Source organism: Falco biarmicus, chromosome W (assembly GCF_023638135.1).
Source record: "Falco biarmicus isolate bFalBia1 chromosome W, bFalBia1.pri, whole genome shotgun sequence".
NCBI classification, from domain to species: Eukaryota; Metazoa; Chordata; class Aves; order Falconiformes; family Falconidae; genus Falco; species Falco biarmicus.
This window is the reverse complement of record NC_079310.1, coordinates 3,958,848-3,975,968: the sequence shown is the minus strand read 5'-3', so window position 1 is coordinate 3,975,968 and position 17,121 is coordinate 3,958,848. Positions and strand designations below refer to the sequence as shown.

The 17,121-nt window shown below is 45.2% G+C and overlaps 2 protein-coding genes across 5 annotated transcripts in view; both read right to left on the bottom strand.

Annotated features, from left to right (window-relative positions):
- The window catches only part of LOC130142145 (uncharacterized), a 438,873-nt gene that overhangs the window by 70,945 nt on the left and 350,807 nt on the right, over positions 1-17,121 (bottom strand). The window lies entirely within an intron of this gene.
- LOC130142150 (protein FAM219A) overlaps positions 365-17,121 on the bottom strand; it is a 93,181-nt gene continuing 76,424 nt past the window's right edge. For 2 of the 4 annotated variants that reach the window (XM_056323631.1, XM_056323634.1), the window contains exons 2-5: positions 14,839-14,941; positions 9,954-10,034; positions 9,536-9,590; positions 365-8,327 (exon numbers count right to left, since the gene is read on the bottom strand). In XM_056323631.1, the coding sequence (XP_056179606.1) occupies positions 8,169-8,327; positions 9,536-9,590; positions 9,954-10,034; positions 14,839-14,941 (398 nt within the window). In that variant the 3' untranslated portion in view covers positions 365-8,168. The remainder of the gene's footprint in view (positions 8,328-9,535; positions 9,591-9,953; positions 10,035-14,838; positions 14,942-17,121) is intronic. The other 2 variants (XM_056323633.1, XM_056323632.1) reach the window with 2 other exon arrangements.

Here is a 17,121-nt window from a genome sequence, read left to right as displayed (position 1 = left end):
TCAGGTGGGAGAGAGGGATGCAGAACTGGGCTGAGAGTAACTTTGGTGCATACCTCTGATGCTCATCAGTAGTGCATGGGAGGATGGGGGGGAAGATGATATCTGCTTTGAGAAAAGGAGTGGAAGGAGGACGTGTGCAATATAACAAGGCTTGTGATTCTAGAACTAGCCATTGGACATAGATACTGAAGTTTACCTGTGACAACTAGTCATCCTTCTATTGTCACTGCTGCTTTCCCCATTTCCTGGCCTGATTCTTCGTCAGTTTGGGAATCTGTGGCTGTTTGTACATCCTGTAGTTGAGTCACCATGTGTGCTGTGGGGACTGGGATGGGAGAGTCAGCACTGACCATCATGTCAATGAGGTCTGGAAGTTGCATGTTAGGCACAGACCAGCTCTGCATGCAAGTGGTGCCTGCTTTCAGAACCCTTCAGAAAGCTATTTAATGGTGGCTCGTTTCCTTCTTTATTAAACTGAAGGTTCATTAACCCCTGTGGAAGGAGTAAAAATGGTTAAAAATGTGCAAAAAGGGGGAGAAAAAAACACTTTCTGAATTTTCTCCCCTGCAAAGACTTCATCCTCTGCAAGAGTCTTTCTCCCTGCACAACTACAGCCCTACCACAGCATCTCAACAGTGCCCTGCCCCAGCATAGCAAGGGTACAGCCAACAGACTTCCCACTTGTGCCTCTGCTGCAGGTCTCCAGTCTATTTGCACATGGGCTGGCAAGCCTGGGACCTGGTGCTTGGGTCCCAGACCTCCCGCAGCGCTGAGCCCAGGAGGGTGAAAGTGGCTGGCTTAGCTTGCTGGATCACACCAAGGTTTTACACTAGCCTGGCTAACCCTCAGACCCACTGCCTTCACATGATGAGAAATCCCAGCCTGCTCTCTTTCTCACCCACCATCACAGTTGTTGGATCTCCCACTGGTCTGATGTTTGCCTTGGGTTTGTCTCAGGACAGAGGCAGCTACAAGCTGAACACAGCTGCTATCCCAGCTTTTCTGTGCAAAAACCTGAGCAGAGAAATCAGTGAACTGGGGATGGAGATGAAGGTGATAAAAACAAGAAGGGCTGTTGTGAAGAGAGCTTGTCCAAGTTTTCCAGCTCTCTCTGTGGGTCTGTATTACATCTCCCAGTAAACTTCATGTCTCCCAAATCATGCAGGTTTGAGGAAGGTGGGTAACAAAAGGAGTCACAGCTCTTTTGGGACCAGTGCAGAAGGGAGAAGGCAGCCCAGTTGGAGAGCAGTTCTTCCTGGTGAGCTCATCTGGGGCAGCTGGATGGGCAACTAGGGGAGAAATGCTGCTCTGGGAAGGCAAACATCTCAGTAGATAATGGGACTTATCTCAGCATGGCCTTTTGGTGGCCTTTTCCTGGTGCCTGCTGTGCTGGTTTCCAGTGACATGTCTGAGACAGTCACATTTTAATGAGGCTTCTTTTGTACCTTCCACTCCCTGATGCAATCTTACCACCTGTATCACTATTTGTTACTATGGAATGGCTCCACAGACCAGGCACAACCAGTGAGATGGGCTCCTTCCAGGAGCAAATCCATTTTTTGCTGGAGCAGCTTATTACAGAAAGAGAAAGGCTTGGAGCCACCACCAGTTTCTGCTGGCAACTGGGTCTGGGAAGCAATGGGAAAAGCTGCTCTCTGCAGGCACCAGGGGAAGCTGCAACCTGTCCTGCTGGTGTCCATGACACTCTGTGATGTGCCTTGCTGCATGGTTGTGTGGGCCATGGTGCTTTGCTCCATGTAATCTCAATTAGTCCTTGGCCTTTGCCTTCTCAGCAAGATGTCAGAGGAGTGCTCAGTCAGCATTTAGCTGCTGTGATCCTGGGATTGCCACCAATGTCAAGGGGGCCAAAGGAGAGGATGTAGCTGTAATTTTTTGGAAGCAATGCAGCAGCTCAGTTGCACAATACAGGGACTTAAAATAAAGATGCCAGCCCCTGTGAGAAACCTGCACCTGGTTTTAATGCAGTCTGGCATTAATCTTCTGTAGGTAATCCCAGGTCACCTCTTCCTCTATGCTAAGTTGCTGACCCTTCTGCTTCAGGGCTTGTGTGGCTCTGTAACAGAGGTGGGTTTGTCTGATGAGATGTGGTTCAAGGTTTGGAGCAATCCCTGACACAGGAAAGCCTTGAAAGGAAGTGACAAGGATGCCATGTTCTCTTAGAGGTGAAAAGCACCTTAAAATTAACACCTTCCCATGACTTCCCCTTAGGCTCAACCTAGCCCAGCTTGCCCTGTGGCACTGCCCATCTATGCAGATGTTTCTTTTGAGATATGAGAAGTAGAAATAGGAAGGAGGGTGATGTGAAGACTCAGCTCTGAAGGGTGGTAGAAGTCAAAGCCAGGGTATATTTAGAGTGGCACATGCAACCTGTGCTTGCTGAGCCAAGCAGCAGCCAGGTAACAAAGCCTGCTTCATTCTAGGTAAGAGTGGCCATACCCCGTGTGAGCTCTAAGGGAGAATGGTAAAGGAAGAGCCCTGGCAAAAGTGCCAGTTTATACCCTCAGATCATTACATGGATGCTAAAAGTAAGAGCACAAAACTGCCGTGGGAATATCCCAAAGGAACCCTTCAATGCTCTCTTCACTCCCATCAGCACTCACTATCCCAGTTGCACTCTTAACTTCCTTAAATCCACTAGCAGGGGATGGTGCTGTTGGTCCACCAAATCTTCTTACATATTCTCTGTGGCAGCATGCAGATTGAGAAGCCAGCTGTGCAAGAGCCAGCTGCCAAATAACTGGGAAACACATCCTTGCCAAACATCTGCCTCCAAAACTGTTTAATCTCTCTACTAACCTCCACCCTGTAGCTTTCTGGCACATGCAAGCAACATCAGAAGGTGGTAAACAGAGGGAAAGCAGAGTTGTGTTGCTGTTCTTTGTAGTACTTTGAAAATACACATAAAACTTCTATAGTGTGCTTTTTGCATCTTGCTTGCAGAGCTATCCTCAGTGGTGTCTGCCACACACTTGGCAACATCCATGCAAGGTGTTGGTAGCATCTTGGGAAGGCAGTTTTCTTCCCTGTGCTGCAGAAGGGAACATACATCAAGAGGAGATGTGACTTGCCTGAGGTTAGAGCAAATCTGTAGTATGTGCCAACAGCAGCAAGGGATTCTAGATCTCATTTCTGTGTTCTAACAGTCCAGCAGACTCTCCACAGTAGTATTTGGCTGTGGTGCCAGCTCAGGGACACAGTGTTTCTGGTGTGTGCATCTGAAAGTGAGCTTTGCTCCCTGCTGGTATTAGTACTGTACTGAGATAGATTAACTCAGACAACTGGGATCTGCCCTAGGCCAAGACAGCACTTGGCAACCTTTCTAGTTACTGCTTGTTTTCCTTTTCCTGTCATTCCATCTGGTGTCCAGCTAGGTCCTTCCTTTCTTCAAAAGCATCTTCATGTTTCTGTTGAGTCACATACAGTGCGCTGTACTTTTCAAGCCTCCTGCATGCCTTTGTACAGCTTGCAGGCCAGCTTGAGGACAGACTCTGCATGGAGAGGAAAGGATTATGCTCAGGATTGCAGATCAGTGTGTCAGCCAGCATACAGCTGAGCAGAGTGGGTGCCTCCTTTTGAGAAAGGAGCCAGAGAGCCAAACCAAAAGCAGCTGAGTCCATCCTATCCACGGGGTAGCACAGTGTCCTGAAGTCCCTTTCAAAATCCATGCATCAGGCTTGGACACCTGCTTTTGCAGTTGCAAGGCATCTGCAGGCAAGACAGCCAGAACAGAATAGCAGGCCCAATGGCCGAGTGCACATGTTGGTGATAGACATGCAGCAATGTCAGATATGATCCAGTGGCTCTGCCAAGGGTTGGCTTCAAGATGTGTCTGATAAGACATCAAATGATCCTTTGGGATGGTTGCCTGGACATCAGCCTTCTTTCAGCCAAAGAACCAGAATAAAAGAACCAAACAACCACCAGAAAAGCAGACTAGACCATCCTATCTAGAGACCTTCCTCAACACTAGGAGAGTATTGATAGTCCCCCTCACACAGATCTCTGGAAATAGGGTGTTTGCAGACTGACTGTAGAGACTGAGTTGAGTGCTAAGACCCTGGAGTCCAAAGTCAGCTCACATTAAAGGGAAAAATTAACATCTGATAAAAGGAAAGAATTTGCTTAAAGTCAGGTAATTTGGTGACTAAAATGACATAAAATCCTAACAAAAAGCCAGTCTGGCTTTAGGAGGCATCAAATGCAAATTCCTTTGTGGAGGCACCAGCATAAATATAAGCTATCCTATTTGTATGGTAATTTAGATGGACAGTGGTGCAGCCTTTCATACTCCATGGCATTCCTCTGTTTGGTATTCTGTATGACTTAGGACTGAAAATGGGGCCTGAGAAGATCATCTGGTTTGATGCAAAGACTGGAACAAGGAACAATTTGCTTTATTGCAAGCAATCTGCAGTATAGGAGAGTGTCCAGTGTCTCTGTAGATTTTAGGGCTTTATAATGCTGTGACAGAGAGTCAGGGTCCATGCTCTTTGCTTTTGCCTTCTCTGGCCCATGGCAGCAGAGACTGGTTTAAGGAGAGCAGTGCCAGAATGGCCACATAGCTATACATCTTCCTGGGAAGTCACCACAGCATAATCTCCAATGAGGGCACAAGGAAAACCTGGCTGAAGCAAAGGTCTGAACATGAGACCAGATAGGGAGAGCCAGCCCAATCTGCAGTAAATACATACCGCCAGGCTATCCATCATATTCAATAACAAGCCAACAAACATGCCCCATGGTCATAACCTGCTTAAGGGACTGTGGTGCAGAAGAGTTAGTGTTCAATTTTCTGATAGCCACATGTGCATTGCTTTAATCCATTCAGCCTTCCTGATAATGACCCTACACAGGTAACTACTTTTCCCCACCCTTTATTCCCCTACTTTATCCCCCTATTAAAATATATGAACACAAAGTATAGAGAGGAGAGCCCAAAATATTGCCATTTCATGGCATTGGCCTGTACTGTCATGCCAAAACAGCTATTTGTGCAACCAACAACTCCTGTGTGCAGTGAAAAACACTTGGCTTGAGCTTCTGTCTGTATTTGGAGGAAGCACTGAGTGTAGTTAACATTTAAATTAATTTCCCTCCCTCCCAGGGACCCTAAAGGGTTGTGCTGGAGGCAGATACACATCAAGCAATGTGGGAGAGAAGGATAGAGAATGTCTGAAGAGAGATGCATGAGAGGAGGATGGAGAATGTCTGATCTGGCAGGAGATGAGAGAACAGCTGGGTATTGTGAAGGGAAGTAAGAAAAATAAACATGGTTATCTAGTAGCAAAGAGGTGTTTGCATGCTTGTAGTGATATATAGCTATGTAACTGCATGAATGGTTTCTGCCCTGAGCCTGGTGGTACATACAGATGGAATTTGTATCCGGGCTCAGAGATATAAATATGAGCTTCTCTGTGCAATAAAGTGTCTCTGGTTGCACCACAACCTGAGTCTGGGCCTTCATACGCTACAACACAATGCAAAGGGCTGAGGGCAGTTGCAGGGTTGCAGGGTTGGGGAATACCTCAGGGCACATGGCAGGTAAAAAACAGCAATAGGGGCAATAAAAGGACTTGGCTATGATGCCATGGGGCAGTGGTTATCAGGGAAGGTCTGTCCTTCAGAGGGAAGGTGTTAGCCCTGGGAGATACCATCTCAGCAAGCTTCATTCTGTCTTTGAACATGATAGCAGCATGACGGAGACCTGTGGGACCTGCAGTTTCCCAAGGCTGACCCATGTAAACAGATGCCTTGTTGCTCTAACAGGCACACTGAAATGCTCCGAGCTCCTGAGCAAGGGCTGTGGGAAAGGCTGAGTGTGTGCAGGCCAGCTGGAAGGCACAAAGACTGACCCAGGAGGATAAATGCAATGAAGATGTTGCATGGTACCAATGCTGAACTGCTTTAGAAGAGTGAATATTTAAAGAGACTCAGCCATGTCCTATAGGATTTGGCTTGACCATGGGGTTTCTGTTAGGTTTTGACTACATTCTCCATATTTTTTTTTTAAAAAGGCTCCTTAAGGAATGCTTTTTCCCTTTTATCTTTTCTCCCTACACAGTGTTGTTAGAGCTTTCCTCTCACTCCAGTCAAGTTGCTAACCTCACATCTGAGCTAGCAATGGAGAGGAAAGCAGACACACAAAGGAAGGAGCAAAGACTTGGGGACCTGATGCTTTGTGCTTCTTTAGAAACATTTTGGAAATATTCCCTCTCAGCATTACTAGGCAATGAGAAGGGGAGCGGAACTAAATTGAGAAATACTCTCTTCCTAGAGGAGCTGGCAAGTTAACCAGCACTTCTGCACAAGGAGGCAGGGATGCTCAGTAAACAGCACCACTCAGTCCTCTTTCTGTGGCCTGGAGCCAGGGTGGCAGTGCCCTGTTTTAGGGAGGGGGGGAAAACACAGCTTTAATGGTTGCCCACAGCCAGCTAGTGAATAATAAAGCCCAGGAGTCCTGCGTGCCTGCTCTTTTGCTCATGCTGTGGATGACACCATGCCTTGCACTGCACAGAGTGAAACCCCACAATTAAGTAAGTGTCCTAATCATGGAGAGGACTTTTTAAAGACTCAACTCACTACATGAAGATTTCAGATGGGGGATCTGTCCTTCGGGTTAGTGCTCAGGCTCTGTCTTGTGACAGAGGAATTCTGATGGGAAGCTCAGAATTGCCCTCGCTTTCTCCTTTCCCCAGGCTCTAAAGCAAGTGCTGATGCAAGGCAGGTGGTCCTTCCTCCTAGCAGAGCAGGAAAACACACAGTCGTGCCTGTGGCAAAAGATTTCATCTCTGAGAAAAATGCCAGCCTATCCATCACCCGAGTCCTGTGTATGCTGGAGCCAGTAGTGTAAGATTGGCCAGGGAGAGGACATGTTTCCTAATTCCAGAAATAATTTTGCATTCAAAGCAATCTGCTGGTGAACTGGCAATTCAATCCAGCCACCTAATGTAATGCTAGGTTTCCCAACTATTCCAGCACCAAATAAACACAATTGCTCCTGATGTGGGACATCTCTAACACAGACCAAGCCTGGTTCACAAGTGGGCAAAGATGGGATAAACAGTAATTTCCTCTCATGGGTTTTTTTCAGCTGAAGCTGTTCATAATCCTGCTGTTGCTGAACCTCCCCCTAAAGTCTGACACCATCACAGAGATGCCTTCAGCATTAACAAATCTCTCCCACAGGCACCAAGAGATGCAGTATTAAGAGAATATTAAAAGCCAAGCTCTGTAAAAATGTGTTTTCTGCAACTAGCTTTTCTGGCACTGACCTTCAGACTGCACAGTTCTAGTCATGCCTTTTGCAGGACTCATTTTTTCTTAGCTGAACAAATTTTAAGATTTTTGGAAGTAGAAGATGAATGAAGTATAGGCTGAAGTCAGTATACGTGACTGGACTGAACTCAGAAGTATGGTATTCTTAGGCAAGGACTGAATCCCTGAAGAGCATGGATGGATTGCAGATTGAATCTGATGTGTTTGGTGATCATTTAATGTGGAACTAAGGATAGATTTCATTGGATATATGACACAACAGTTTTAGCTAGTACTGACTCACGGTGAAATGCCACTTATTTATCCTCTTCACAAGTGAATGAATTGTGTCATGCTAGTTCTGGCTAGCCTTGCCATAAGAAAGATGCCCTGCTCCATTCCCATTCCTGTGCCCTGGTTATGGGATAATTTTGGTTCTGCAAATGAATTAGGTTTAATGAATGAATTAAGAACTGACCTCCTCCCACAGGTAAAACCCTCTGACACCTCAGACTCACTCCTGATCTTATAGATGGATTGGTTTCGGTGGATAGAAGTAACTGCAGCCCCATCTAACCCTTCCCATTCTGGAACATACACCTTACAAAAAAACCATCTCCAGTGCCGACACAAACCAAGGAGGCATCTCTGGACCCTCCCGCGTTTGCTCTCCAGACCAGTCAGTTCTGCCAGGCACTGTCTGGCACTATGAGCAACTTCTCTTTTGTTTAACCATAGTTTAAAATAACTTATTAACCAATCATAAAATGAACTTTTTGGCTTCTCCTGGCTCCATGAACACAAAGAGGTGCACGTCCTACCATAGGAGGAAGCAATGGCTGTTAAGTTTTACAGTTATAGTGGAAAGCACTGATCACAGCCTGCTGGCCTCACTACTGGATGTGACAGGCAGTGGAGGAGGTGGCTTGGCAACACATGCAGGTAGGGTTGACCGATTTAGGGGGGATTAGGTCGAGGTCCTCATCATCTGGGATCTCATCTAACCGGTACCCATCCTTTAGCAGCTGGATGTTCAAGTCTTGGTTGATCTGCTACAGACAAAGAGACAAACAGTCAAACACTTGAGACTTCTTCCTTCTGATGGTCAGAAGAGGAAGGAGGTCCCTTATTCTGGAAAATATTTCTCTGTCATTAGCAGCTGCTCCATCAATGAAAGAGTCTCAGTTTTTGACCACAAGTGAGGGCTGCCTTCTGTTGTTCTAACTTCTTCCAGAATAGGAATATCTAGAGTGAGATATTCCAGAGTAGCAAGTTGATACACAATTTTATTCTGGAATAATCTTTTTATGAAGATGATTACTCATTTAAAGTAATGTAATAATAATGATAATAAACTGACTGGCAGCTGGGCAGCCCCTCCTCTCAGCCTGGAACACCATAGCAGTTAAAAGGTGGCAAAGCCTCTTGGCTTTTTGTAATCTTGAATTCAAGTGCTGTCTAGCCATATCTGGGTGAACACTTCATTAGGGCCCAGAGATGGCCCAGATCATTCGATCTGGTCCCTGCTCTTGGCCATTTCTCTGAGTTTCAGAGGGTTTTTGCCCAAGGAAGGAATACAAGGGGGAAGAGTTCACAGTGGCTTGTGTGCAGAATGGCTGCTCAGCACCCTGGATGTAAAATCAGATCCCACAGAAGCAGTAGCAAGAGTCTGAACAACTAATTCACAAGAGATCTTTGGAATATATTCAGAAACAATGCAGAGTGATTAACAAGCCTGAACTTCCCTGCCTTTTCTCTTCAAAAGGGCAAGAGTTCATATCTGAAAGTCCTCCCTGGAATTTCTGGTGCTCCAAGTAAACACGCACTGGGTGACCCTGATCCCCACAAGAACTGGAAACCACAGCACATCCTCAGATCCTTTATTTGTGTCCTTGGAAAGTAGATGGTTGCTTGTCTGCCATGACAGACAAGTTGATGCTTTTGCACCACATGGGCCAACACTGCAAGACTGAGCAGAACTGGGAAAAGCTTGAGTGAAGCCAAAGGTATCTGTGAAAACAGACGATGGGCAGATCTGTGTCTGTGCCATGGAAGTGTGGGGAGGGAGCCAACTGGATCATTAGGGAAGAAAGAAACATGACACAGTTTCTGCCATGCCCCCTTCCAGGCTCACAGAGTCTACACCACTGGTAAATTCCTTGTGGGGATGTTTCTGGCAGCACAAGGTCACTCTAAGTCATTTCTGGCTGCTCTACCATTAGCATTTATGGCAAGGATGGCAGGAAAGAGTATAACTCACCTCAGCTGATGAGTATCCCGAGGAGGAATATCTGGACATGTCAAAGTCATCATCACTGCAGGGAAGGACAAGATACAGCAAAAAAGGAAACAACAGTTAGAGACCTGTATTCCCTGGTTAGCCCTATCTTTCTTGTGCTGTGAAGCTGTACTTAAAGCACAGAGAAGTTACATCAAGGGAGTCTGGAGAGCAACTTTCATCTGTGACCCTCAGACCTTTCCATCAAAGTGCTCTTTAAGCATGTCTCTTCCTACTTGTTTACACACACAGACTCATTATGGCATATGCCAAAGGGCACAGCAAGGAAGAGTGCTAGTGGCCTGCAAGAGCAGTTTCAGAGGAATTAGCTTCAGTGTTGCACTCTGGCATGAAAACTTGCTCGCATCATAATATGTATCATCTTATTAACACTGCATACCTGTCCGTATCCAGGGCTACCAGTGGTTTTTCATCTGGACTCTGATCTAATGATGAATAGCCCTTATTGGGAACGACGAGCCTGAAATAATTAAATGTTGTCCATTAACCGCACAGTAAAGCTCAGCATCACACATAATCTAGAGCAAAGCCATATGACAGGCTTTCCTCATTTCGCTTCCTTGTAAGTCCTCCCTTATTGGTGAAGACATTTAAATGGGTGCAATTCAGAGGAAGTGGGCTGTGTCTCTGGGTTGTCCAGAGCAGTTTCACAGGGATGAACACTGGACATGCCTTGGGTACACACTCCTCCCTGGAAGAAAAAAACAGTTGGGACACTCCACATTTCATTCTGGTGACCCTGTTCAGCTAGCACTGCTTGTTCCATAAGATTGCTCATTTTTGTGTTGCTTTTTTTTCCCTAGCAATGAGTACATAACACTAGCAATAAGTAAATGGGAGAAGGAGGCTAGGGGAAGGCAGAGGCTTGGTGCTCCTACTATTCCTACTATATAAGATATTTGGTCTTTCTGCATGAGTACCTACCCAGCCCCCACAACACAGCACTTTTGATGTCTCACTCCTAAATTTAGTAATATGAGAAATATGAGCTGGTAGGTGCAGCGTAAGAGCCCGGTCAGACTAGCACTTTAAAAATCCCATTATTTTATAACGACTTTCACTTCATCAGAAGTATTACAAAGGCTGACAATGACTTTGCACCTTTAATCGCCTGAGAGAGTTTGTGCAATGGAATACAGGCTTCAGAGATTCCAGGATAAGGAAAATACATTAATTCAATGGTATCCAGTTCACAACAGAGTTCTTTCATTCACAAAACTGCACAAAGACTTTGGCTCATATTTAAAATAAGATCAACCAAACCAAGCAAATGGAAGAAGATTCTACATTCAGCAGGTGGGAACAGTAAGAGTGATGAAAATCTCCTCATTCAATGGGTTACCTCAGGTTTTCTCCCAAATGAAGAACTGGTCTTTAACAACACACAATGATGAAGAATGATGCTTCACTAAGAGTTTAGAAAATATAAATCTAAAGACAGCAAATTGACCATGAGCCAGCAGTGTGCCCTTGTGGCCATGAAGGCCAATGGAATCCTGGGGTGCATTAGGAGAGGCATGGCCAGTAGGACAAAGGAGGTTATCCTCTCCCTCTATTCTGCCCTGGTGAGGCCACATCTGGAGCGCTGTGTCCAGTTCTGGGCTCCCCACTTCAAGAGAGACAGGGAACTACTGGAGGGGGTCCAGTGGAGGGCTACAAAGAGGATTAGGGGACTGAAGCATCTCCCTTATGAGGAAAGGCTGAGAGAGCTGGGCCTGTTTAGCCTTGAGAAGAAAAGTCTGAGAGGGGATCTTATCAATGCATAGAAATATCTTAAGGGCTAGTGTCAAGAGGATGGGGCCAGATGCTTTTCAGTGGTGCCCAGTGACAGGACAAGGGTCAACAGGCACAAAGTGTACCACAGAAAGTTCCATCTGAATATGAGGAAGAACTTCTTTACCTTGAGGGTGACAGACCACTGGAACAGGCTGCCCAGAGAGGTCATGGAGTCTCCTTCTCTGGACACATTCCAAACCCGCCTGAACATGATTCTGTGCAACCTGCTCTAGGTGAACCTGCTTTAGCAGGGGGTTGCATTAGATGAACTCCAGAGGTCCCTTCCAACCCTGACCATTCTGTGATTCTGTGAAAGACGATAATCCATCTCATCCATGCTCCAACTGCACTCTAACCACCTGCAACGTTCTTCTGCTTCTGCTCAGAAAATTTCAGGAAACCCTTACAATTTTAGCAGTACAAAGGCCTGCAGGTGCAGGGACAGTAAAATATATCAAATGTTATCACAAAGCAGATGTATAGGCTCATGACTAGTTGTATTTTCTTATTGTGTTCATTGAAACACAAGATTAAAGACATTAATTTAAAAACTGATGCAGAATTTCCAACCTGCAGCACTAGGGAACTGGAGAAAATGGGATCCACTTGCAAAATTCAATACCTCTTCCCATAGCACTGAGATGATGCTCCTAAAGCATGTAGGAAGGAAGTCAAGAATCAGGATGTCTGGAACTAAAACTGAAGCTGTGATCTGGCAGCAGCAGCTTGCTCACACACATATCATAAATACTGACTTCCATGCTTGCTCTCGTTTTCAAGTCAGTGCTCCATATATACTCGCTGATGGTTGTTACTATATCATGAGTGAACAAAGCACTATCAGGGGATCTAGGAGAAGAGCCCTTTGTGGTGCTATTTAATCGATTTTAAAAAAATCACTACATCTTTTTCTTGAGAAATGTCTTTTTTCTTAATAACACAGAATTTCAATTTTTCTGCAACAGACAAAAACTGTGATAATGTCTTTGCCCCTGATCTAAATCTTTCCCTTGCATCCTGATTGTCCTTATTTTTGCTTCCCACTGTCCTTGGAACAAAGCCAGATTGTAGTCATAGCTGCTTTCATCTGCAAGTGTCCTAGTATGAGCTTCTCATCTCAGTGTTTTTGCTCACTTAACATGAAATATGACAAAATCTGAGTTTAGGTTATCCTCAGATTGGGCTACAATATCTGGCTGTGTGGAAGTGGTGTGGATGGTGGTGTAGGCTCTGCCTGTGCTCATAGTGAGTATGCCAGCATCACCCCAACCTTGTTCACATTTTATTTGCTCTTAGGGAGACTGAGCATGTTATGGATTCAGATCCTTTCACCTCTAAGGCTAGCTGTGCACTTGCCCCAGAAGACTGAATAGTAAAGGCAACCTGGTACTAGAGGCTGGATGTCAGAAATTCATACAGATAATACAGAACAGAAGCCTTGTGGAAGAAGGAGGAGGTGGAGTAGAGACTAGGAGAGGCAATGTGGTTTGCCTGAATGAAGGAAAACATATTTGATGAGGAGAAGAGCAGAACTGTTAAAAAAGTGGAAATGGCTTTAGCTTATTCTCATCTGCAGAGACCAGAGGAAATCAACAGTTCAGACTTAAAGAGCTATCATAACCTGGATGTTTTGCAGTGCATGTCACAGAAGTATCTCCCATTGTACTGCAGCCATTATCTTATGAAGAGAAGCTGCTTGAACAAGCTTGTGGCATTTCTGCCTTCCCAGGGTTGCCCTATCTGTGGCAAGACAGACCAAAGCATTCTGAGGGCTGTGCTTTTGTGGTGCTACTTGGTTCCCAGAAAGCCAAGGGAGCTGGGAGACGAAGAGACACGGGCTAGTGAGATCCTGTGCCAAACACCTCCCAGCCATATGGGAACAAAGGAGCTTGGCTACATCTGCTATTAAAGCAATGGCTGCAAATCTCTGTTTTGCAGATCTCAAGGGTTGATTCTAAAAGCTGTGTGAAAAGTAACTAAGAAAAGCAAGTCTACTTGCAGCAGGCTTTGCTTGGCTGTGGAGGCATCCACATGTCCTCTGAACAGTGCTCAGCTGTCCACAAATGGAATAAAACTGAGCTGGCTGTTCAAAAGCTTTTGTTGATGGGTGTCACTGTTCTACCCTTCCCCACCCAAATCGCTCTTCTTTCCATCGGCAGCTTGGAAACAGCAGCCTCTCCAAGCAGAAGTCACTAATTTTACAGGTAGGCACCTGTACTTATCCCATCTTCTCTATCTCCCCCCACTAACTTCAGTGTTTCTACATTTCTAAAGCAGCAAATCTGCTACCATTCCTCTTGGGAAGCTAGGGTGCAGCCCATTGCCAAAAGAAACCAAGTTTTTCTAGTTTGTATTTGGAAGACAAGGAGAAACATGGAAAAACCAGCTGAGAGCATCTGCTGAATTTCTTGCTGCCACTAAGGGCCTGGCTCCTTTATATGGTCTCAACAACCACAGAGCAGTGAGCAATGCAGTATATTCCAACAACATCACAGGGGCTTACAAATAAAACTTGACAAAGTCCTGGCATGATTTATGACTATTGTGGGTTTGGGGAAATTAATGTGAATAAGAAAGCTCATCTGTCAGATGTGTTGCATGCAGAGAGGCTCTGACCTACACCTGTTCTACTTAATATATGTTAATCCATGCAACTTTCTCATTCATCAATAAACACCCAGCATTCATGCAGATTCTGCTGTCATTCTAAGTGAGGTCCACCACTAAAAACTGCCACCTTTCTAGTAGCATGTAAAGTATACAATCCTGTGGACTCAGGGGGGTTCCTTCCTCCTGAATGCAGGTAAGTGATACACTGGTGTACTGAAGCTTACATGGAAAAAATAGAAATACTCTAAAAGAAAGTATTCAGCCAAGAACATTTTTTTTTTTACAGTGGTTTGTAGCACTGTCTGATACTGTCACACAGAGATGTGCCAAAGCAGCTCCAGCAAAGTATGACCATGCTGTTCAAAGTGCAGAGGTGTATAGCAAATCACACAGAGATGGGTTATTTATTCATAAGCCTTTGTTAAGTCAATCAGTATGGGGAAAGGGTCATAATCAAAAAGGAACAGGGGAACTACTGGGATAAAAGCAGTCAAGGCAGAACTAAGCTCTAAATCAGTTTGCATTACATGAAGCAGCATCATACACTCTCCTGCTGGCAGGATTATGTGCTATGCGAGACTACCTAGAACATGAAAGGCAGCCATATCAAACCCCTGATTTTGACTAGGCTGGGCTGCCTCTGCCTCCTTCAGGCTGCACTGTCACCAGTCCTGAGCCCAGCTGTCCCCGTATCTCCCCAGGGGACAGGATGTAACACAGCATAGACCATCTGGGTCTGCCAGCTCCAGGAAGAGCCATCACTGCTCTTGCAGCATGTTTGGCAGTAGGTGAATAGCAATGAACATCATCCTTGCCCATCCTAAGGTCATTAGGAATTGCAGCTTAGAGCACAGCCGAGTGCTTTTCTAGTCCTTTACCTTGTTCGTGCCATCATGTTGTTCTTCTTGGGCTGCTGATTAACTGGGCTTCCCATGTTGCCATTCTTCAGGGAGCCCTTCTGAGCCAACTCCCTCTGCTTCTCTGCATATGGGATACAAAGGGGAAAAGCAAAATTAGGGCAACAGCCTGGCTGGCCAACATACAGCTGCAGAAACCCAGATTTGATAGCAGCAAAAGGCATAGCAGAATTAATAGCAAAGGACATGAGCTCTCCATCTCCCAAGCAGGATACTGCAAAGGCCAGATGAGCTGTGTCCCATTGCCTCCAAGGTCACCAGGGGCTAAAGCTAACATACCCTGACTCACAGCAGCTTGTTGACAACACCATACTAAGATGATCATGGAGCTTCTGGATGAGAACCAGCTGGGGCAGAGCAAGGGAGAAACCTTGCCTCTATCTGCACCTGGTTGCTGCATGAACTCTAAGACTGTGCTTTATGCTGGGCAAGGGAATTTATCCTTTTACTTTTTCTACTCCTACTGAGGGGCCCAGTAGGGATAGAAGAGTGCCTCCATCAAAGCAGCACCGCCATTTAGTGTTAGTCCAGCCTAGATTGACACCGGGCCTGAGTTACCACCATTTCCCTGAATGGCAATTCAACAGACTAACACACCCCACAGCAGAAAATGTTGCTGCCTCCCTGCTTCTTTTCCTGGCAACCTGTGATGTCCCCCATGTGTCCTTCTCTTTTATCTCTCATTGATTCTTGGGAGTTTGCTTTCTTTATTAAAAAAAAATGAAATATTTTGCAGACATATTTTAAAATATGATATTGTTTGCTTAAATTTTCAGAGCATGTTCTACTCACTGATGAAATGTACCTTAAAACTTGGACAGTACATTGAGCTTTCTTTGTGTATTCAGTGCAAGAGGGGATTTAAATTAGCTTCTCATTTAGGAGAGACTATTTCTCTTAACAACTTCTCACCACAGGATCACAACTAGAATTCAGGTCCAAAAGCTAAGCCTTCGGCAGGTATGCAGTGTTGTGCTGTATTAATACGTCCCTGCCTCCAGTAGGGATAGGAACCCATGTATGATGGGTTATCATATAAACTGATATTCAGTTTTCTGATTCAGTCCTTCCTTGTTTCTTGTGGGAAATCAATTGGGTTGAGTTAGCAATTAGCCACAAAAGTTGAGCTAACTACCCCAATCTCATCCTGCAATGACAGGCAAGGCTTGTAGGGAAAAGCTGAGCATGGGCCCAGTAAAGCAGGAAAGGGCCTGGTTAAAAACATTCTCCAGCGTGTGAGAAAATGTTGGGAACTATTTTTGTGCCATGCCTGAATAATAGGGGGTTACCAAACTGCTGGCCGGGGAACCTGAATAATGAATTTGTTTTGCTTCTGCTTCCCTTGTAGTGTGTGGAATGTGCTGATATATTTTTTTTCTCTTGCAGATTTTATACCCCTTGGAGAGAAAAGTGCCTTTTCCCACTTGTCTTTGGAAAGTGGTGTGCCTACCAGTGTGTGTAAGTGCAAGATGGGCCACCTCTGTCCTTTCCACACAGGTAAAAGCAGGGGGACACATGTCCAAGGCCACCTTTTTTGAGGGACAAATAAGCAGCAGAGATGCCTAGAGACTGTGGTGATGAGTGTGGCTGAGGAACTTGCAGAGAAGAGTACATACTCATACAAACCATGCCCAGCCCTGCTCCTGCCAATGGCAGAGGTGAATAAATGCTCATTGAACTTGGCAGGAAAAGGATCAGTCTAATAACTCTCTCTGGCATGAGCAACAAAGAGACTGATACAGGATCGAAGTCAAAACCTTAAATCAGAGTAATTTCTCAGGACTGGAACTTGTAAATGCATTGGTTATTTTTGTCTCCAGAATAAAAGGCTGGTATTTTTGCAGGCCATGTGAATTTTTCTATTCAGACACAGAGGGATAAAGCAGGGTTTAATGGAGGCAGATATTTACAACTCTAAATATAAAACAACTTGCACCCATCTACACCAGAAGCTCCAGCACCGACTACAAATACATAGCACTGAGACAAGCTGCCAATACTTTAAGAGCCTGTATAATTCACAAAAGGCACCTGACTCAGAAACAAGGTTACAGGTTTCAGTTTCTGTCAAGACAGTTAAGGCCTGTCTGAGCCTTTTAAATGGACTGGTGCTCTCTGCTTTCTATTGAATGCTTGGTACAAGCACTAACGCTCTTCTCCAACTCAGATTACTCATTTGGTCAATGAATCTGGACTTTTGCTAATTGTCTTTTTTCTCCAATATGTCTCCCTATGACTATTTCT